Below are 22,367 nucleotides of genomic sequence, written 5' to 3'. Positions count from 1 at the left end.
TGAGAGAGAGAAGAGGGGCCCAGGCAGGAAGAGTACTAAAGGAAGGCGAGAGGCAGGATTCCCAAAACCTCGGCCTTTTTGCCCTATGGAACTACACCTGTGGGCAGGCGGAGGGATATGACATCACAGACCCTGCCCATGGTAGGCCTCCAAGGGAGGCCCAGCTGAGGCCCTAACGAGGCAGTCACCCCACTAGCCTCTTTCCTTACACCAGGCTGGAGAAGGAGAGAAGCAAGTAGAGACTGACCCTGTGCGATGGCAGCCACAGCTGTGCTTCTGTGCCCTGACGGATGTGCCCAGATTGCTGGGACCGGAAGCTCCACCTGGACCCAGGATAGCTAACTAAGACCCATAGGTCTTAGGGAATGAGAGCGTGTGGGATGTGTGGCGGCACTGGAAGAACAGGCATAGGCTGGCTCCATCAGGAGGTGATCTTGGAGCGGAAGGTGGGGTGAAATTATGAAGAACATTGTAGGGACATGCCCCGCCCTCCTACCCTTGAAGTCTTTCTGCTGCCCTCCACTTTTATCACACGTACATCTCTACAACATTTTTGATGAGAGTGTAAAATAACTGATTTCTTAGGCACAGTCTCTGCACCTGTCTCACCCCCGTACCCCAAACAGTGCTCCATAAATGTTGTCAAATTTCATTGTTGCATAAGTTTCAGGCCTGTGAAAAGATTATAGTCTAAGCAGCCTATGGGTTTGCATCTCTCTGTGTAACTTTTTATCAGATACTATGATTAAGGATTATCTCCTTCTTGGTTCAAACACATTCATGTATTCATTTATGTGTGTGTCCCTTCACAAACATTAAGCCTCTACTGCTAAGACTAAGCTTGATAACCCAGTAAGTTATCAAGACACACTGAGAGAATAGCAGCCCCTTAGCAGGACAAGATATTCTGGTTAAACCCTTCATTTGACCCAAGAGTTCGCTAAGGTCCAGAATGGGAATAGGGTTTGTAGAAGGTCATCTAGCAAATATTGTTTGTAGTTTTAAATTTTTTTCTAGCTTTATTGAGATACATTTGGCATGTAACATTGCATAACCTTAAGGAATGCAATGTAATGATTGATAGATGCATTTTTTGTGAAATGATTATCGAAGTAAGGTTAGTTAACACATCTATCACCCCACTCAGTTATAATTTTGTGTGTGTGTTTGTGGTGGAAACGTTTAAGGTCTACTCTCATCAGATTTCAATATACAATACAGGTTTGTTTGTTTGTTTTTAACCATAGTCACCATGTTGCACATAAATGTGCAACACTCCCATAAATGTTTTTTGTGTTTTTTAAATGATGATACACAAATAGCCAACAAGCATATGAAAAGATGCTCAACGTTACTAATCATCAGAGAAATGCAAGTCAAAACCACAATGAGATACCACTTCACACTCATTAGGATGGCTACTATTAAAACAAACAAACAAAAAATAACAAGTATTGGTGAAGAAATTGGGACCCTTATGCATTATTGGTGGGCGTGTCAAGTGAAGGATCTGCTATGAAAAACAGTATGGTGGTTCCTCAAAAAATTAAACATAGAGTTCCATATAATCCAGAAATGCCACTTCTGGATATATACACCCCAAAATTGAAAGCAGTCTCAGAAAGATATTTGTACACCCATGTTCATCGCAACATTCACAAAATCCAAAAGGCAGAAACAATCCAAGTGTCTATTGACAGATGACTGGATAAGCAAAATGTGATCTATACATACAATGGAATATTATTCAGCTTTGAAAAGGAAGGAAATTCTTACACATGCTATAATGTGGATGAATCTTGGGGAAATTATGCTAAGTGAAATAAACTAGTTACAAAAGCAAATATTGTATGAGTCTACTTATATGTGATCCGTAAAATAGTCAAACTCATAGAGACAGCAAGTAGAATGGTGATGTGCAGAGGCAGTGGGGAAGGTGGAATGCGGAATCATTGTTTAATGGGTACAGAGTTTCAGTTTTGCAAGGTAAAAAGACTTCTTGAGATGGATGGTGTGATGGTTGCACAGCAACACGAATGTACTTAATAGCACTAAACCATGCACTTTAAATGACTGAGAAAGTATCACGTTACATATATTTTATCACAATGAACATTTTTAAATTATACAGGTAATTCACAAATACATTCTTGCTGTAAAAATTCAAACAATACAGACAAAACTAAAGTCTTCCTTGACTACTTCCCCATCTGGCTATATACACTGTCTTACTTAATCCTCAGAACCACCCTATAATTTAGGTATTATTATAATCTCCATTTTACAGATGAGGAAACCGAAGTGCAGAGATGCTAAGACACTGACTCCAAGACCTTTCTTGGAGTCAGTAAGTGCTTTGGTCTAGATTTAAACACAGACGAACGAATTACAAAGACTCTGCTCTTACCCAGTACAAAGGAGTGATGCTTTTATGAGATATTAAGTTTTTATTAAGATGAAATCATCATGTACTTATAATTGTTTTTACCTAGGTCTCGACTGGAATGTGACCTCCACAGAGAGCCCTTTCCAAATCACCGTAGCTGAAATGACCCTCCACCCCACACGAGTCACTCTCTCTTCCATCACTTGCTGCATTGTCGTCATAGCACTCTTCCCTGCTGTTTTCTTGTTCAGATTGTTGTCTGTCTTCCCCCACTAGAATGCTAGCTCTGTGAGAGCAGGAATTCTGTCTGTTCTGTTCCCCCTGAATCTCCTGTGCCTACAACAGCACCTGGCACTTAGTGGGAGACTTAATTAGTTTCCGAGGGCTGCCAAAACAAAGCGCCACAAACTGGGTGGCTTAAAACAACAGAAATTTATTCTTTGCTATTCTGGAGACTTACTGTCTTAACTTGGATGTCCAGATCTCCACCGGCTCTGATCATTCAGAAAAGATTAGATAGCAACCCTGGGCTTCACAACTGATCTGCAAGCTCCCCAGGGCTTCCTCATCATTCACCCCATCACTTGCGGTGCTGGGTAACCCCAGAGATGAGCAGGACTGGCTTGACCCCTGAAAAGTCCCCGTCTGATGATGCAAGGAATGAAGATCCAAACTAACAACCCCCACAGAGCGCAGGGCAGAGGGTGTTGCAGGCACAGGAGGGGTCTTGAGCTCCGCCAGGTTGAGTTAGGGACTAGGTCTAAACTTCATAGATGCTAGATAAGGGGCAGCGATGCAGGGATCTAGGAGCCTCTTGGGGGACTCAGACGCAGGGTTAAGCCCACGCAAGGTCTGGGAGGCCCTCGAATGCCCAGCTAAAGCCTACACTAGACTATATATTGTAGACTGGGTGTAGGAAACAAGTTTTAGGTGATGTTTATCCATGACAAGCCAGTTGTCCACATGCCTCGGTGAGTCATAAACCGCCTGAGGCAGCACCCGGTCCAGCCCGGGTTCTACCCCGGTGTTGCAACTACACTCTCTGCTGACGCCTGCGCGGAACGTGGAGATACTCGGTCCCTTGCTGGTTCATTTTTAGACCCTGACAGGCTCCAGCCGGGCAGCCTGACCCCGCCCTCTTCCGCCTGGGCCAGCTCCCCAGGGCGGAGACTCCCAGAGCTGTGGGCGGGGAGCAGAATCACAGCCGCTGAGCCTTGCCTGCCCTGGCGCTCGAGTTCGCTGTGGGGAAACCACAGGCCGGAGCGCGTGTGCTGCGCCGGTGAGTCCCGCAGGGCAGGTGCGCCACGGCGCTCAGGTCCTCGCGCTTAGAGGACAGATGTGCGTGCGGGTCGGAGCGCACGGACCTGAGCCTCAGTGAAGCTTCTGGAAAGGGCAAGACTGCGGCGACGAGATGCAAGCGGAGGAGCCCTGCGCCCCCGGAGTGCCCGGTGCCCCCGGTGCCCAGGGAAAGCAGCCCGCGCCGGGCCCTGACGCACGCCTGTCTAGCCAGCTGCTACCCGAGCTGTACACCTTCGTGGCACGCGTGATGTTCTACCTGGCCCCCGTGTACCTAGCCGGCTACCTGGGGCTCAGCATAACCTGGCTGCTGCTTGGCGCCCTGCTGTGGATGTGGTGGCGCAGGAACCGCCGCGGGAAGCTCGGGCGCCTGGCAGCCGCCTTCGAATTCCTGGACAACGAGCGCCAGTTCATCAGTCGCGAGCTGCTGGGCCAGCACCTGCCTGCCTGGGTGAGCCGGGCTGAGCCGGGCGGGGGTCGGAGGTAGGGAGGACACCCTTGGAGGTTCGGAAGGAACCCTCAGTTTTCCGGGATGCTGGGATGCGTAGACTCGAGGGATGGCGGGAGCCCGGCGACCCGCGTACCGGGTCCCCCACCGCACAGGGCGTACAGACCCTGGGGGCAGTGTCTGTGCTCCGCACCGCCCCTCAGTCTCATCCCTACATCTTGGTCGCCTGCGCTGAGAGAAGGAACCCGGGTTTCCTTTAAGGGCCCAGAGCCTGGGAGAAAAGTTACGGGCGGGCCACACCCAGGAGAAAAACAAGGGCGTCTGGGACTCTGCAAAGTTACTCCGCAGGAAAGCAGAGGGTATTCCTTCCACGGGCCTGTTGATTCAAAGAAAGAACTCAGAGTGCAACACCGATCGACTAATACAGTGACAGATGCTACAGACTAGCATCCTGCAGCAGCAGAGGTTGGGACAGAGGGCGGGGGCAGGGTTAGAGATGAGAGTGCGGGGACGGGGCTCAGGGGCAGGGGAGAGGCCGGCAGCGCGGGGTCACCGGCTTCTCTCCCTCCCGCTGCCTGGTAGAGATGCTCCGACTTGTCCACACACACACAAACACTCATACACACATACACGCTCACACACCCTCAATCACACACTCACACTCAGTCTACAGCTACAAAACTTATCTCCTGGTGTGGAATGGCCTGGACTAAGGTTTCTGAAAGCTACGGGTACTGAGAATCGCCTGGCCTGCTTAACAAAAACAAGTTCTGGGCCTCACCTCACAACTCCCCAGAGGGAGGAGGCACCCTGGAGAACCTTAGGATCAGGTGAGTTTGAGAAACACTAGCAAGAGGGATGTTCAGCCCATGGTTTGGTCTGTGGCAAACCTACCCCTCTGGGTGCTGGGGGCTCCAGGCTTCTCTAATTTCTTCTAGATATATTCAGGCCCACAAGGGGAGATGTTCAGTGGCTACTAGGCCTCTCCTCTAGCGCGAGAACTGTGCTCTAAAATCCAACCAGGCCATAGGTTTCTTACACCTGTGCATGATGATAGCATCTGAAGAGAGGTAGTAAGAAAATATTATAAAGGCCTGTGTGTGTGTGTGTGTGTGTGTGTGTGAGAGAGAGAGAGAGAGAGAGAGAGAGAGAGAGAGAGAGAGAGAGAGAGAGAGAAATTACACCTACTATATTAATGTGCTGGGGCTACTATAAAGTATCACAGATTGGGTGACTTTTCAACAGAAATTTATTAAGATCAAGGCATTGAGAAGGTTGGTCTCTTTTGAAGTCTCATTTCTGGCTTATAGATGGCTGTCTCCCCCCTGAGTCTTCACTTGGTCTTCCCTCTGTATGTATCTGCCTCATTTTAACTTAATTACCTCTTTATAGTCTTTATAGACTATTTCCAAATACAGTCACATTTTAAGGTACTAGGGTTTAGGACTTCGACATATGAATTTTAGGAGATGCAATTCAGCCTATAACACTAATGTTTAATATATGGATTGCCCGTAAAGCTTTGTAAATGGGTTTATGTATATTGGGAATGAGGGGGCAAATACTTTTACCGCTAAGCATGCACAGTATAAAAGCACTGTGACCACTTCCCAGGGCAGCAGCCATGGGGCGAGTGTTTGGGATCTGTCTCCTACAGAACTTGGTCATCCTAGTTGTTCTATGGGGGTTCGTAATCCTAAAAGGTGTGGAGCCAGAGAGGAGGCCTGAACCTGTCCATATTCCTTGCTCACTGTTGAGGGAGCCTAGGCTGCCTGTCAGACCTCTGTTGTAATCCCCATGGCAGCCTCTGCCCAAGAGGGTTGACCTATGAGGCCTCCCCATGGGTCACCTCCCTTTCTGCCCTTTCTTATATTAGAGAGGCCTCTAGACTCAGCTGTATGCAAAGGCAATGTTTCTGAAATTAGAGCAAGAATCAGATCCTGTGGGGTTATTGACACTTCCTCCCCTACCCCATCCGTCTGCACACAAACACCATAGAAATTGTTCTGGCTTTTCTTTAGAGGACCCCAGGACTATATGAACCCAGCCAACAGCTGGGTGCTCAGCTTGATAGGTAAGCAGAACACAAGGAGGTACCTCCTGGGTTTTCACCCCAGAAACCATATCCCAGGCCTAACTCAGCCGGATGTTGGAACACACAGTGGAAGGTGATGGTGTCTCTCTTTCTAAGAGGATAGTGTTGGGCAGGACGCAGATGCGTAGTAGGTGACTCCTACAGAGGTCTCAGGGAAGCTGGAGATGGGAGTCTGACCAGGGCCCAGTCAGAGGACGCAGGCTTGGAGTGAAGGACTCTCCACTTTGTTTCCATACCAGATTGTCCCCAGACCACATAGACTCCTGCTTCCTTGGCAGAGTCCTGGGAAGGCCTGGCCTCCACCTGCACTCTCCAGACTCTCCTGGCCGGCTTGGAGGGCCAGAGCCTGGATAGGCTTTTAGATTGAGTCAGTGGTGCTGCAAAGGGCATCCAAGCAAAAGGAGGCTTGTGATCACAGAAGAGATGTGGCACGGCCGGTACGTGAGGGAGTGTGGTGTGGTTTGGCCTGGCTGAAGTGTGTGGTAGGGGCTGAGGGACAGGGGCCAAATAGAGGCAGACTTGATAGAAGTCGGGCCTATTGTGAAGGCTGCAAGGAGCCTGCAGAGGTTTTGGAAAGATTCTGTAAGACACAGCATGGAGGGAGGAATGAAGCTGGAAGAGAGAGACCAGTTGAGAAATTGATTTAAGCCAAAAGGCTGGTAGTGGGGCCCAAGAGGAAGGGATGAGATGTGTGCAATGTGGGACTCTCGGTGCTTGGTGGCCTCTAGATTGGGGAGGAGGAGGGATCCAGGGGTCTTCCAGGGCACCTTCTGATTTGGGGAGCTGGGCACCCATTACTGACTAGGTTTAGGAATCCAGACTAAGAAGCTGGTCTGGGGAGGTTGGTCTTCTGTGTGAACACCTGTGAAGAACATGCAAATAGATGTAAAGATTCGTCTCATGAAGGTTTACAAGTCCAGGGGTGATGTGGAAAATCTGGAACTTAATTGAATATTCTTCTCCCATCCTCTTTCTGCCTCCCGAGGAACACATACTGTTTAAGAAGACAAAGACAGATGTGGTTCTGGGGGTGGTAAGGACAGTGTGACACTTGCCCACAATCTTGGAGCACAGGTGTCTTTATCCTTACATGTGGACCTTTCAGCATGCCTTCTTAATTTTGAGAACTCATTTCTTTGTATGAAAGTAGAATTGATGACTTATGACATCCTTTGAGATCAGAAATATTTTTTACAAATTAACAGATAGCAAACCAATAGTTGGAGAAAGTTTGAAGAAAAGTTGAGCATCTTGAGGGCCTCATCATATGCGACTACCACACTCAGGCCTTACATAGTCATGAAAATTGGCCCCTGGAGGGCAGCACCCAGTGAACGAGGGTGGGTCTCTGGCTCACCTGCTGCTTGTTGAGCTGTGTGCTGCTCAGAAAGCACATCTCATTCTGATCTGCAGCAAGCTACTGTGCAGGGATGGAGGCCAAGGCCAGGCTGAGCTGGAGTGGAGATGCCACCACTCTCCGCGGCCAGGCCTTGGTGGTCAGTTCTCAATCAGGCAGACTTCTTGCCCCATTAGATGCCTCAACACATTGGTCCAAGCTGCTGCCTCCAGGTGATCCTAGAAATTACTTTAGCTTGTTGGGTCTCATTGTCCTCACCTGTAAAAACCTATAAAAGGAGGTTGCTTCTGGTCAAACTTCAGACAGTCCTGCTCCTCTTCTGGTCCCTTCCATGGAAGATGCAGCTTGAAAAAGGGATCCTACTTTCAAAGGGGTCATGAGTGAATAACCTGTGGATCTCCTTGTCTTGTGGATGTGGCCCGGCCACATGGAGAAAAGGCAGGGGAGCCTTTGCTGCTCATGCTCTGAACAGAACGGCTGCCACGTTTACACGTGAGTGCTCCCTGCGCACAGTTTTTAGGTATGTTTTCGGAGGTATTAAGAGCCCCTTCAGTCATCCCTCCCTGCCAAGACTGGGGACTGTGGGGACAGCACAGTAACAAAATAGAGCCCTTGATGCTACAGAGCGGGTGGAACCACAACTCACCGCTCATCTAGCTGCAGGCCTCCGAGGCTGTTTCCACACACAGTTGTGGTGAGTTGAGTGTCTGCAAAACTGCTCGTTCAGAGCAAGGCACAAGTGAGGGCTCAGTGGGGGCCGCTGCTGTATTCTCGATTTCCCAGGCCTCCTAACTCTACCTTTTCCTAATATGAACCTCATTCCTAAGTGTCCAGGCAGTAAACTTGTCTTTCTGAAGCAGGGTGACCACAGAGGGTGGAGCAAGTAGGAGGTGTGTGTGGAGACTCCATTCTGTGGCACCGGGCTCTGCCTGGCACTATCTTGTGAGTTCACGGAATTCCAGCTCCAGAAACCACTTCCTTTACGATTTTCAGCACCACTCCTCCATGCTCGGAGCTCAAGACCCTCCTGGGGAAAACCTTTGTTGCTGCATTGCATTTTACCTCCCATGGCAGGGCTCTGCTGGAAGCCCTGCAGGTCGCACTCCTGGATTCGTGCACTGGGCGGCCCTTTGCTGCTTTTTGCGTTGATGGTAATTCATCGAGCCCTTGACCAGTGCTCAGGTGGCTGATTGGTTTGTCAGATATTTGTTTAGCCTCTGCCACGAGTGGCCTGATGTGAGAAGGGAAGCTTGGTGGGAGCCTCACCTGGCTCCAGCTCCAGGTCAGGTGAGAGGTGTTAGAGGATGAGGGCCTGAAACTGGGTGGAGACGGGAAGAGATTGTCAGAAAGCCTTGCATTTTGTCTGTGGTCTCCGTCTGGCCGGGCTAGCTCTCCTGCCAGTGGACAGCAATCAGTTGGCAGCCTCGTTAGGAACAATTAACCCTGTGTATCTGCTGGTGTGCGGGTGCTGATGCGATGAGACGGCAGATCCGGACTTGGAGCCTTTGCTCATTCACTTGCGGACCTTGAGAAGGTTCCTTGTCTTCTCTGGATCCCTCATTCCTCTCAGGAAATAACAAGGTATTTGGAGATGTCCTACAACCTTTTCAGCTGCCATGATTAATCAGCCCCCAGTTGGCATTCCTCTCGTGTCCCCTGACCACAGGACCCTGTTCCCCAACCTTTCCTACCTACCACGTAACTGGGTATGACCAGGGGATGCCCCCTGAAAGGTGAACCAGTACCCCAAAACAGTGAGCACGCCAAGGCTCACAGCAGCATCCCTGGGATGCTAGTCCCCTGGGATAGTCCCCTAGGATGGTCCCCTCTAAGCCTCCATGCCAGCCATTCAGGATGACAATCAGGGCTGGGTGCTTTGCTTTCCTGGGGCTGAGAGACATTCCTTTTGTGGGTGGAGCCACAATCCTCTAGGGCTCAGGCTCTCACCATCTGTCTTGTACTGATAATTTGTTAATTAGGGGAAGTAAATGCAATGACAGTTGTGAGCTAGTCTGAGTACTCTCAAATTAAATCACAAAGCTCAATTCTTGGAGCCAGTGTGTGGAACCTAGTTTTAAATATCAGAACTGGTTGTAGGTCACTTGAAATTGGGGGACTTCTTACTCATGAGGTCCCTGCAGCCTTGTGAGGTCATTCATATGGCTTGGAGTCAGACTTGTCCTCAGGAAAGAAAAGGCATGTCAGGTTTTAGTCATGCCCCTTGGGTCTTTGCCCCATGTCTTAGTGATGCTTCATGGACTTATCATGTCCTGGGCCAGGACTGGGTAATAGAGGGACAGAATGTAGGCCTCCCTCCCTTCCTCCAAGCCCAGCACAGGGATCTTAGGCATCCTTTACTCAGTTGGCAAACATCTCCCAAGGACTTGCAGTGTGTCGGTCACAGTGCCGCACAACATGAGGGACGTGTGGTACCTGCCCTCAAGGAACTTCCAGGCTAGATGAGGGTTCGGAACCTTGAGAACAACCTTTTCTGAGTTTTCTGATCATGGGGTGATCAGTCCTACAAGGAGGCAGTGCAAGGTTCTGAGAAAGCCTGGGGGAGGGGATCTAACCCAGGCAGGAAGTGGTCCAGGTAGCCTCCTCAGAGGAAGTGGCACTTTGGTGTTGCTGACTGCAGTAAGGGTTGAGGCACTGTGAACCCAAAATTTTCCACAGGGCTGGTCACTTGAACTCATCAGATTCTGGACAATAATTTCTGATAACCAAGCCCACATGAGACTACCCGTTGCTTGATTTACAAGGAGCCGAATCTTTCTGGGATAGGCGTGCCCACAGCAGCCATTTCTCCAAGCCAACTACCTGAGAAACTTAGTAATTGGGAGGTCACCTGGTGGGGGAGAATCAGGGCCAAGAGTGGGACAGACGCTGTCCTTCTCCTCTGTCGTGGCCCCCTCTTCAGTGGTCAGAAAGGTGTAGAGAGCTGATCACCAGCTTCCATTGGCCTCCTGGCCCAGAGCCGTGACAGCAGGCAGAGACGGCATCTCTGTGGGAATGTCCCCAGTGACTGGGGGAGCCACTGGGAGGTGTAAGCTGCCCCCTGAGGGTTGTGAAGGCCACAACCCAGCTACACAGAGGAGCAGGGGACCGGGGCCTAGCCTCCCCACTTCCCCCTTCTTTCATTCAGAGTCACTTCTCCTGGCAGAGTTCCAGGGATTTTTAAATCTCAGACAACCTACAGCTGATAGCCCGAAAGGGTCCACCTGTGCTTGAGGAAAGTGATTTCTCTTTTCCTCCTCCTCCTACACTGAAAATAGTGAGGAGAATGTTATGATGTTTTTCCTGTGGGAACTATTAAAGGGACACGACCCCATTCTCTTTATACACCCTGTAATCTCACGCCAAGGGTCTGAGACTTGGCTCCTTCTGGCCACACTGGAAGTCAGAGCCCAGGTCCGGATAGCCCACTCTGTGGGAACACAGGGCAGCTGCTCCTGCCCCAAAAGTTCCTTCCCAGTGTGCTGAGAGTCACGGGTCCTCAAAACACCCAGTAAAAAGCCAAGGAAACGTCTCCAGGATGTAGGGTGTTTCAAGACCCTAGAGTCATTGGCTCCCTTCCTTTGCCCATCTGTGTTTGTTTATGTTTTTAAGGAACTGGTTATAAACTGGTTAAAAATCTGGTTTTTCAGGTTATAAAAGTAAAACTATTCCCATTATAGAATATTTGGAAATGGCTTAAAAGTAAGAATTAAGATAAGAATTTACGGTCCCTCCACCCAAAGAGACATCATTATGTTTGGGTGTACCTCCTCTGTGTAGAAAATATATATGAAAGCAGTTTTATAAAAAACTGCTTTTTTCCTTATTTTTTTTTTGTATTCTTAACATTGTTACATTCTCCAAAAACATGTTTAAGGACTATAATATCCTTAATATGAATATACTATAAGTTTCTTAGCTATTTCTCTAATAACTACTGATTATTTCATTATTTCCTATTCATATGGCTAGCTGAGGTGGGTGGAGTTTCCTAGGTCTGGACTGTCTCCTAATCTGCCAGTCTGGCTGCCTTGCCTCTTCCTTCATGTCCAAGCTCATGCACCTGCTCTAGGGCTGTTCTCTGCAGGCTCCCACGGTACCCTGAGCTTGTCTCTGTTACTCCACTTCCCATGCTGATTTGCACCCGTTTTTATGTCTGACTTTTCCTCTAGACCGAATGCTTTTTTAAAGCAAGACATGTTTCTTGTTCATCTCTGTACCCTCTGCTCCTCGCTGAGTGCCCAGTACCTAATAGGTTCAGTAAAAATTATTGCATGAATGCTAAAGTAAATGTCTGTATATAATCCTCAGTCCATGTTTCTCAAGTTCCTTGCTATAGATTTTTACACGTTAAACTGATATATCAAGCTTATGAACATTTTAAAGACTCTTGTTCCTACTTCACTGTGGCCTTATCAGCACTGAGTATTAATTTTTTTTTTTTTGGCCTTTTTACTAGTTCGATATGCATGAGGATAAGTTTTTTAACTGCTAGGCATGACCAAACTGGATCGTGGAACTCTGACAACTTAACCGTTATACTCGGGTCTCTTTGAAAAAAATGACTCTATGGATAGCTCAGGGCAGTCCCTGTCTGCTCCAAGCCCTTATTCCTCAGCAAAGAGTGACAGGTACCTGTCCTTGTCACTGATGAATGCCTTCGTGGTTTTATCTGCTCAGTTGTCCTTCAGCTGGGGCCTGCTGACTTAGGCCAGCTTGCAGGCTGGGCATGTTGTGGATTCCAGAACAAAGCTAGCCAGAATTTCCAGTTGGAAAATCAATGATTCCCCTTAAAGCACTTTGAGCAGGGCAATTTTAAACAGAAGAGTGGGCAGATTTAAAAGCAGTTTTCATGGTTGAATGTTTACCTCTCAAGAACGGAGGGCGGGTAAAAGGGACAAAGGCTGTGGGAGAAAAGTGAATGAAATCAAGGACCATTTTTTGGTAGAGGAGGAACCCCTAAATAGGCACCCATCTGCAGGCCTTGCCTGGGCCCCTGCCCTGCTGGGATATAACCATCACTCTGGGTCCATTTCCTCACTGCTATGGAATCATTTTTTCTAAAGGGTTGAGAAATAAAGCACATAACCACCTAAAGATGGAGCACTGATGAGGGCCTCCTTGGCCTCTGCTAGCCTGGAACTCTGACTTAGACTTGATTTTGGTTTACAATCTCTCTCTCCTCTTTGAGCACTCATTACTGCCACTTCTGTGACAATGTCTGCAAATGCTGTCATTAAAATATCCCACTTTACCTGGGAGGCTTAGGCCCAAGTACACTAACAGCAAGAGGTGTGTGAGCTTAGGGAGGCCTCAGATGAGGGTCGAAGCTCTATTTAAATTTCTCCAAGGGGGGGACTGCAGGGTGAGTAGCTGACATTTAAGATCTGGTGACTTGACCATGGGCCTGGGAACTTAGCAATTTTCCAGGCCTGCTTTTGGGGAAATAATCATACCTGTAATGTATCAGTCAGAATACTATTCATGTTTCTGTGGGGAGGAACCTTGCTATAAGTGCTGAGTTTGGATTCGTGTTCATTCTCTCTCGGTTATAGATCTGGGCAGCACAGGCCTTAACAGCCTCATTTCTTTCGGTCCTGAGAAACCCGAGTCTTAAGGAAGTGAGTCAGGATGAGACCCTGCTCCTCCAGCCCCCTAGCTGCGCTCCTGCTGGGGTTGCCTGTCTGCGGAAAGCAGACGTGGGTGGGGGTGGCTTCACTCTTAGGCTCTTAGGGGAAAAGACTATGCCCAGAGCCAGGCGGAATCCCGACATTGTGTTTTTCAACTGCTAGCTCTTGCTTCCCCGTGTTCTTGGAGGTGCAAATGACACCCCTTTGTAAAAGAATTGAGGTCTGTAGGCCACTGGTAAGAATTCGGTTTCCTTCCAGGAGTGATAGCTGGTGGCTCATGGTGTGACTTTGGAGCCCTAGTCCAGAACCCCAGGGTACGCAGGAGCCACCTGCTTGCAGGGCCAAAGCAGGTCCGTGTACTCATTCTTCTACACCCTCCACTACCACAATTGAAACAACCTGGGGAGCTTGTTAAAGATGAATGTTTTGAGGCCCTGCCCAGTCTTAAATCACATGCTTCAAGGCCCTGATTAGGAGTCCACGTTTTAACTGAGCTCTCCAGGTGGTGGTTTGTATAGAAAAGTTCGAGAACCACTGCCTGAGTCCAGCCCTCTGCACTGCCAGGTGGTGTGGTGCCTCCACCCTTGCTAATCCCAGATACTCCCAGCCTCATGGGGAGTTGGAACAAAAGCTCATTGACTTTCGGGCAGTCTGAGAGTGAGCCACCTGTCTTCGTTTTCTGCCTTTCCTTTGTTTGCCTAGAGAAGAAAAGACAAGACAGAGGTTCTGATTGGGGCTCTTCCATGCTGCCCTATGGAGCGTCCGCCCCACCCCATGGGGGTGTCTCACGGGTGCCTCACAGGCCCTGGGCCCGGCCCGGCTGGCTGTCTTTACCCGGGGGACACAGATCCCTCAGAGGAGGCCAGGGAAACAACAATCAGCTATGGTCCTTCCCCTGCGGCATCGACCACTATCTCTGTGTTATCCTCTCGTTTTCTCTTCTCCAGTTTCAGTGGTCTCCCAAAGTGCAGAACTGCAGGCACTGGGAGACTCGGTAGAGAATTTTCTGGCTTTGGGTCAGATGGAAATGGATATGCAGCCCAGGTGACCTTGTTCTTGGCAGGTACCTCAGGTCAAAGGTGTCAAAGTGTTTGTACCTTCAGGGTCTGTAGAACTTCCAACAGTCACCACTTCTGGAGCATTTACTCTGAGCCAGGATGAGTACTGAGCACCCTACATGCATAATCTCATTTCGTCTTCTCAGGAACTCTGTGTGGTTGGCAGTATTGTACCCATCTTGTGGATGAGAAAACTGAGGTTAACAAACGTGGAATGTTATATAAACAAGGAGTACGTTAATAAAACACTAAGAAATGGGCTTCAAATGCTGAAGGTGGAGGATAGGGAAAGGAAATGGATGAGAAAAAGATTTAAAGTCTGATCTCAAATCATATGCAGGTGAGAAGATCTAGGTTCTGGTCACCTGGGTGATCTTGGCAGGTGCATACTAGTTTCTGAACCTCTTATCTGTAAAATGGGGATAATTGCATTTTTGCTGTCCACCTTATACAGCATGAGGAGGGTCAAATGTGTATATGGAAAGCTCTATGTAAGCTGTAAAGCATGGCCGACAAGTAAGGATTCAGGGCCAGTGAGGGCAGTTCTCTGCTAAATTAGATTGTCTATCTGAGAGGAAAACCTAGTGGTATGCAGAGAAGAGGAATGAGTGGGGTTGGGTGGAAATGCACAGACAGACAGCCCTGGGTCTGGGTCTCAGCTCCAGCACTCCACAGCTGCTGGTGGTTGTAAGTGACCTCTCTGAGCCTCAGTTTCCTGATCTGCAAAATGGAGCTTGTTAACCTAAAAACAAATGTCCTTTCAAAATGAGAGGCAACAAGCATTTATTTGAGATTAAAGAATAGCTCTTTGGGAAGCACCGATTCAGGCAGAAGCCCAAATAATACTCCGATTAGGAGACAAAGGCAAAGGGTATTTATGAGAAAGGGAAAGGGGACCATCGCTTCTACAGAAGGGAGGCCTTTCTATTGGTGCAGATAAGTTAACATAGTGACTAATTCTAAATGTTTTTAATTTTCATTCCAGTAGTCATAACATCTACTTTCATGTTGTTATCTTTGCAAAGTTTTTTGGGGCATAATGTTGCTGTAGGCCCAGTCCAAAGGTGATTTTGCCCTGTTTTAAAATTCCAAGGGTTAGAGGCAAAAGACATGCAAGGCAATTCCTCTGGGATGGCAGCTCTGGCTCGATTTATTATTATTATTTTCCATTTCCTCCTTTTGATCAAGGTCTTTCCTTCAAAGCATTGCTGATCGATTATTGGGAAACAAGAGCACCAGAACAAGAAAGACTTTACCATCATTTTTCTTTAAGGGCAAACATTTCCTGCAGTTTCTTGAGGTTTCTCATGTGAAATCTTCTGGGCCTTCATGATCCATTAATCCCAAAATGTCGAGACTATTGTCAGAGTGGTGTCTTCATGTCATCAAGATATTTTAAAAAATTACAAAGTTTTACAATAGCAAAAATTTCTGTAATAACAAATGCCAAGTCCAATTTGAAGAGTAGATTTGAACTAGGAGGCCATAACTAAGGGTAGTCAGCTAAAGAAATTAAAGAACCACAAGGCATCGGCGGATACATATTTAATTATTTGGTTTGCCTAGATTTTATCTAGCTTTATCTTTATCGGAGGTATTTTGTCCAAGTACAACAAGAGGTATGAACAGTAGTAAACCCCACCTGTTCGGTTAGGTAATGGTCAAAAGGGATTTTATTATCTAGTATATTTAAGGGGATTTAAAGATTTTTCCTGGATGACTTTTGTGGTAGTGGTTCTAATACCTGCTCAAGGGAAAAGTTTTTTTTTCAAATCTGATAATTCATTGGGACTGACATCATCAGGCATTGAATATCCTTGACTGTGTGTGTAACCAGTTGCACGTTTTGACCTGTGAAGTAGGTTTAAAGATGATACCCAATGTTGAGTTATTTTTCTAGTCAGAAATTAAGAGGAGAAAGGAAACGAGAGCTATATATTATCAGTGCTTGGCTTCTCATATTATTCGTGAGATAGGAAGGACCTAAAATAAAGAAAAGATTATAGATTATACCATCTTGGTTCAAAATCTTGGTTTAGTCATCTACAAAGATGTAGTTTTCTCTTTCTAATAATTTAAAATTTCAAATCCTCTGTTAGTTTAGCAGTTCAGTTAGGTGTAAGAGCTTTCTTTAAATTAGGAACCATGAATTTAAGAGTCAATACCTTTAAATTCAGTTATACATGGATTAGTTGAGTACCTGAAATTTTGGAGGGATTTGGTAGGAAAGAAAAGATAAATGCTTTAATTCTGCATACAAAGGTATAACTTACCAAATTGTAGGTCATGGATAGCTTAAGAGAAGAAAAAGATATTTTATATCTGGAAAAAAGGTAAAAACCCAGTAATATTTGATATAAAAAATCATGAAAATTATAATTATCAGTTTATTTATCCTGTTATTAATTCTTGTTGATCTTGATCTTTTTGTTCAGAGTAAAACAAATAATTGTAAATGATAAAAGACTTAAAAATGGTCCTGGTAAAGATTTAGTGAGAGTTCACACACATTCATATAAATCATGTAATTGACTTAGCTTTCCATTCCTTCAAATGCGGAAGGTGGAGGATAGGGAAAGGAAATGGATGAGAAAAAGATTTAAAGATTTAGTTTAGAAAAAGATTTAGTTTGATCATATATGAATTTTTCCTCAAGATCCCTTCTCCATGAACCTTTTGGAACTTCCACAAACCTTCTGCAACATGCACAAAACTTCTGTAACTTCCATACACCTTTTAGTATTTGTCCTACCTTTTTTTTCCTTATTTTGAAATGATCACCTTACTCCAGGACAAATTATTTTCCTTTTTTCTTCCTTTACAAAACAACAAAAAACTATGTTCTTTATATATTTCCTTATTAAAAAACACACACATTTCTTTTTCCCTCAACAAAAATGCATCTTCACATTCCATACCTTCTTCTTCTGAAAACATACATCCTGTTTCTCATTAAGTTATTTCATTTTATTATTATTTTCTATAAAAACAAAACCAAACCATAGCTCCTTTACAAATTTTGGCAACGGAACTTATATAGTAGTCTCTATTTTAATAAGGCTTTTTTTTCCTTCAGTCTCTGTGGGCCGTATTTTGGTTAGTTCCTGGGTGTTTACATTGCAAAGACATAAATAAGATTTATAACTTTCAGAGACAGAAAAAGACTAAGTTGGGATTATACCAAGACATGTCAGAATTTTCAGAATTTTATGTAATTTTTAGAAATTTTTATTATACGTATATATCTATATTAACAATTTTTCTTATTTTACAATGCTTCCCATGTAATTTTAACATATAAAATAGGTCTGATTAGTTTAATGTCAAAGTTTGATCATGAAGAAAATAAGAAAAATGAAAATAAAATATGGAATGAAAAAGGAACAAAGATACAACAGATTTAAAATAATATAAACAACTATATGTCAATACATTTGGAAACCTAGGTGAAGTAAATATGTCTAGAAAAATATAAATGCCAAAATTATCACAATAAGAGATAAGGAGAACTTGACCACACTGTTCTCTAAAGAGAGAAATGGTAACTTACCACTCAAAAGCCTCAGGCTAAGATGGTCTTACAGGTAAGATACACTAAACTTCACGGATCAGATAATTTCTATATTTACAAATTATTTCAGAAAAAGAGTAGGACAAAGAAAGCTGTCTCATTCATTTTATGATTTATTGTAAAATCTTTATACCAAAACCAGATATGACTTGTATAAGAACAAAAGTCATAGGTACCATTTTGACTCATGAGTGTATAAAACTCAGTGAAATATCAGGCTGGTTAAGTATATTACATCAAGTGGTGTTTACTCCAGGAACCTGAGGTAGTTCTGCTTTAAAAAGAAACATCAGTTAAGTTGACCACATTCACGAATGAAAGGGGAAAAAAATAACATGATAATCTCAATAGATATGAGAAAATATTGAATATAGTTCAATACCCATTTATAATGAAAGCTCTTGGAAAGGTAGGGATTGAGAAGAACTTCCTCAACCTGGTAGAGGCTGTCCTCTAAATGTCTACAGCAAAAATCATGCTTAATGTAGAAACTTCCCTTCAAGGTTAGAAGATAGAGGTGACCTCTATCGCCACTGCTGCCTGCTCAGTGTAGTACCAGAGGTCCTGGCCAATGAAGTCACACAAGAGAAACAAGGATAAAGACAGGGAGCAAAAGACAAAAATTGCTATTTGGAGATTACCAATGTATGTAAATAATCAGAATCAATGCACAATCAAACCAATGAACTGGTAACAGATTTCAACAAAGTCATCCCGAAAATGAAATTTTTAATAACCACAAAACCCACAAAGTAATCTAACAAAAAAAGCACAGGATTTTAATAGAAAACAGTTTATGATCCTATGTGAATACGATCTAATGTGAACAATAAAGGGAAATATTCTGTTTATGGATGTAAAACTTAATATTGTAGAAATGTCAGTTCTCCCACAAATTATAAATTTTAAAATAGAACAATCAAAATTCCAGGTGGATTTTTTTTGAAGATCAACAAGATGATTCTAAGATTCATATGGAAGTATAAACACTTATTTTCTAAATCAGTTTGAAAAAGGTAAAAAGACAAACTCGCTCTACCCCAGGTGATATTGCAAAGCCATAGTAATTAAAAAGCATGATACTGGCACAAGAACAGGCAAACAGATCATGGAGTTCAACACCAAGTGCAGAAACACATGAGTAGCTGATTTGTGAGTGACGTAGCTTCACAAGTTAAGAGGAAAGATGAACTTCCTTCATTTTTTTTTTTTTTTGTATGTGATGTTAGAAAGTTGCCTTAGACTGTGGGAAGAAATGAAATTATATGCTTATCTTACCTTCTATAAACAATTCCAGACAGATCAAAGACCTAAATGGAGAAGCTAAAATATAAAGCCAATAGATACAAACATAGAATAATGGGAGTAGGGAAAGATCCAAAAAAGACTAATGATAATGGAAGAATAGGCTAATGTGTCTGAGTCAGACTGAGGAAGCATTGGACATGAGGAGTTGCTCCATAGGTGTCAGTTTCTCTGATTTAATTCCCTGGTCCAGGACTTCTTTAAGGGGCAGAAAGCAGGTGCTCAGCTCTTGTATTAGTAACCTGGGGAGCAATGGCAGGAGCTGAGAGTCAGGCAGAATGGGGCGACTTGATGGTCTCTTATTTTCTTGGTCCGAATTGCTGCTCTCTCAGGGGGTTCAGGCTCGCTGTCTGGAGGAATCTCTTAGCAACCAGCTTTAAATACAGGCATGGATGGCCAGAGAGACCACGAAAACTTAATCAGTGTGGGACCTGGCATTCTGTTGCTGTCTTTGCTCTCAGGGTGAGTATGGATTGGGCTGTTCATCGATAACTCTCTGAACTCTAGCATCATGCCAGGAGCTTGTTAAAAATAAAATGGAGGGCCCCACCCTGATACACTCTTGATTCAGGAGGTGTGAGGCAGCTCAGGAATCTTTGACTAGCTCCCAAGTTGTGGCCAGGGTGGGACCTGCCAAGTTGGAGAACTGCTCAGCTCCTGGGGTGTGGAACCTTAGGGGCGAGGGGTGTGCCCACAAAGTGTGCTCTGGGGAGGATGGGAAGTGCAGCGGTTGGGATGGAAGGAGGAGAGTGAGGGGTCCAGCCAGCAGGTCTGGGCAGAAGAGAAGCAGAGGTGTCAGTGAGAGCCCAGCTGTAACCAAACTCTCCTCTGTGATGTCCCCCTCCCCCTGCCTTGGTTCTTATCATATCCTGGAATGGTCTGAATTTCCTGCTTCCTTCACCAGCCTGGGTGCTCCTCGAAGGCAAGAACCTTGCATTCATTCATACATTCATTCATTCCATAAATATTTATTACGACATTCATTTGCCAGGGACGGGCACTAATAGGGGACAAGGCTGAGTCAGCTCACCAGTGCTTCCAGTCTAGTAAGGAGGCAGGCAGTAAGACCAAGAAACTCTAATAAGGTGTGTTAAATGCTGCAATGGACAATTATCAGACGTGTAATGGGGACACACATCCAGTACTTGACAGATCTGGAAAGGCTGCCTGGAAGAAGTAGAGACTAAGATGGTGATGAATCAAAGGGGAGTAGAGAAGTGTGTTTCAGACCCAGGGTATGTGCAGGCCTTTGTGGGGACTAGAAAAGGTCCCAGTGGCTGTACCAAAAGGTGAGGGGGCGGAATTCTGGGAGATGAGGCCCCTGTCCAGGCCGTGTGCAGAAGTTTTCACTTTAGTGCTGGGCGGTGTGATAGGGAGAAGTGAAAGGGTCTCACCTTCTACTTGCCTGGTACCCATCTTGAGACGTGACTCAGGGCAGCTGCAGGGAGCATGTGGTGAGCAGGCTGCTTCTCTCCAGCTGACTGGATGGCCTGACCCCAGCTCCTGTCCACTTCCCACAACATTCCTGTCTGTTCCCTATGGGCTGGGTCAGCTCCCCCTCTGGGAACCAGGCAGTGTTCCTTCAGCACCTGGGAATAGTAGAGCCTTCTCCAAGTTAGCGTGGGCCACTGCCCAGAACTGGGGAAGTGAGCTGGGAAGGGGCATGCTGTCCCAGGAGTCTCAGAAGCACCAGGCTCTTCTGCCTCTCAAGCTGTTAAAAACTGTGTTCCCGAGAGAATCCAATTGTTCTGCCCTTCCTTTGACTTTCCTTCTGGGTGAGTGGTCTCCTCCAGGGTCTGTGTTTGGGCCTTCAGGGCCTCCTGGGGCTGGCCCAGGGCCTGGTGCTTGGTGGGAGTGCCCTAGATTTGTGTGAGTTGCATGGACACATCTACCCAGTCCCTGGACAGTGAGCCTCTGAGTCCCCAGATGGGAAGGGAAGGCCCTTTCTCAACCTTGGGAGGTCTCAGGCCCACCATGAATCTGACCTGGAGCTGGCCTCCTGCTCAGGGCCCTTGGGGCATGGTGACAGTGATGGCCATTGCTGACATTTTACTGGCCCATGTTTTGTGCCAGACGATAGGCACCGTGTACCCTCTTTCCCCTCTGTCTATCCCAGAAAGCCTCGGGAGGCTGGAGATGGGGGAGACGAGAAGCTCAGCAGACATATTTGGAAACCAAGATTCTTATGGGGAGGGTGTTAAACCCCCTCATGTCATGTCACACAGTGTTTAGCCAACAGTATTATCAGTTCACCTTGGGGACACCCCCCCTCTCCCACAGATATTGCAGGACTCACTCAGCCTCACTGGTTGGGGGCTGTGACCTGGAGGATGCTTCGCTATAGGACCTAGCCTGAGGGGCCTCCCTGCTGGGGAAGGGGTGAGGCTTGGGCTGAGCTCCTGGGAGCTGGGGAGCCCCCCGCCCCCACCCCAGGTACCCATGCTCCCAGTTGCCAATGAAAACAACAGGATGGTCTCTTTGGCTTTTCAAATTGGCAACAGTTGACTTCAGAGTCAGCAGAATCATAATAGACTGTTAGGTGAAAAAAAGCAGGCTACAAAACACAGTGACTTCAAGTTCTGTGAGAACTACACCTACTTGTTTCTGGAAAAGACGGGAAGGAATGCATCAACCTGTTAAGCAGCAGTCGTTACTGGGTGGCGTTCTCTGATAAAATGTTTTCTCTTTAGCTTAGGTACATGCTCTAATTTTTCTGCATAATATTTACTTCTGCCATTAAAAGGAATAATGGGGATGGAATTTGCCAGGAGCAAACTCAGTATCACCCTGGGGAGGAGGGCCTGAGTTGGGGTTCTGAGCTTCTTCCCGGAAGGCGGAGCTTATTTGCACAGGCCGGGAGAGGGGCCCACAGCGCACCTCCACGCCGTTGCCGGCGTCCTCTGCCTTGTCAGTGTCACTGTTGCACGTGGGCGTCCTCTGGTTATTTCTAGCCAGATAGGTAAGCTCCTTGAGGACAGGGCCCCCACTGAGTCGCAGGCCAGGCGCGAGGTTGGGGTGCTCGGCGAGGTTGGGAGCACTGCCGGGCTCGCTCGGGGCACGAAGGTCTCAAGTCTAACTTCCCCTTGGGGCTTCTGTTCCCTAGATCCACTTTCCAGATGTGGAGCGCGTGGAGTGGGCCAACAAGGTAAGGTGAGCGTGGCCTCGCGGGGCTGGCCTCACTCCAGGCCTGGTCCTCCCCCTGCTGCCCTGGGCTGAGGCACCCG

At 46.4% G+C, this 22,367-nt stretch overlaps 1 protein-coding gene across 9 annotated transcripts in view; it reads left to right on the top strand.

Moving 5' to 3' along the window:
• The first annotated feature begins 3,583 nt into the window (after positions 1 to 3,583).
• The window catches only part of ESYT3 (extended synaptotagmin 3), a 56,866-nt gene continuing 38,082 nt past the window's right edge, over positions 3,584 to 22,367 (top strand). For 5 of the 9 annotated variants that reach the window (XR_001597651.2, XM_016151182.2, XM_016151183.2 and 2 more), the window contains exons 1-2: positions 3,584 to 4,133; positions 22,247 to 22,288. Coding sequence is in view for 4 of the 9 variants with exons in the window: in XM_016151182.2 (XP_016006668.2) it covers positions 3,798 to 4,133; positions 22,247 to 22,288 (378 nt within the window). In the remaining 5 variants the exon portion in view is untranslated. Of the gene's footprint in view, positions 4,596 to 4,662; positions 4,961 to 17,320; positions 21,839 to 22,246; positions 22,289 to 22,367 lie in introns of those variants that run through there. The other 4 variants (XM_016151188.2, XM_016151186.2, XM_016151189.2 and 1 more) reach the window with 4 other exon arrangements.

Source organism: Rousettus aegyptiacus, unplaced genomic scaffold (genome assembly GCF_014176215.1).
Source record: "Rousettus aegyptiacus isolate mRouAeg1 unplaced genomic scaffold, mRouAeg1.p scaffold_m13_p_4, whole genome shotgun sequence".
Classification (NCBI taxonomy): Eukaryota; Metazoa; Chordata; class Mammalia; order Chiroptera; family Pteropodidae; genus Rousettus; species Rousettus aegyptiacus.
This window is presented reverse-complemented; position numbering and strand designations above follow the sequence as displayed.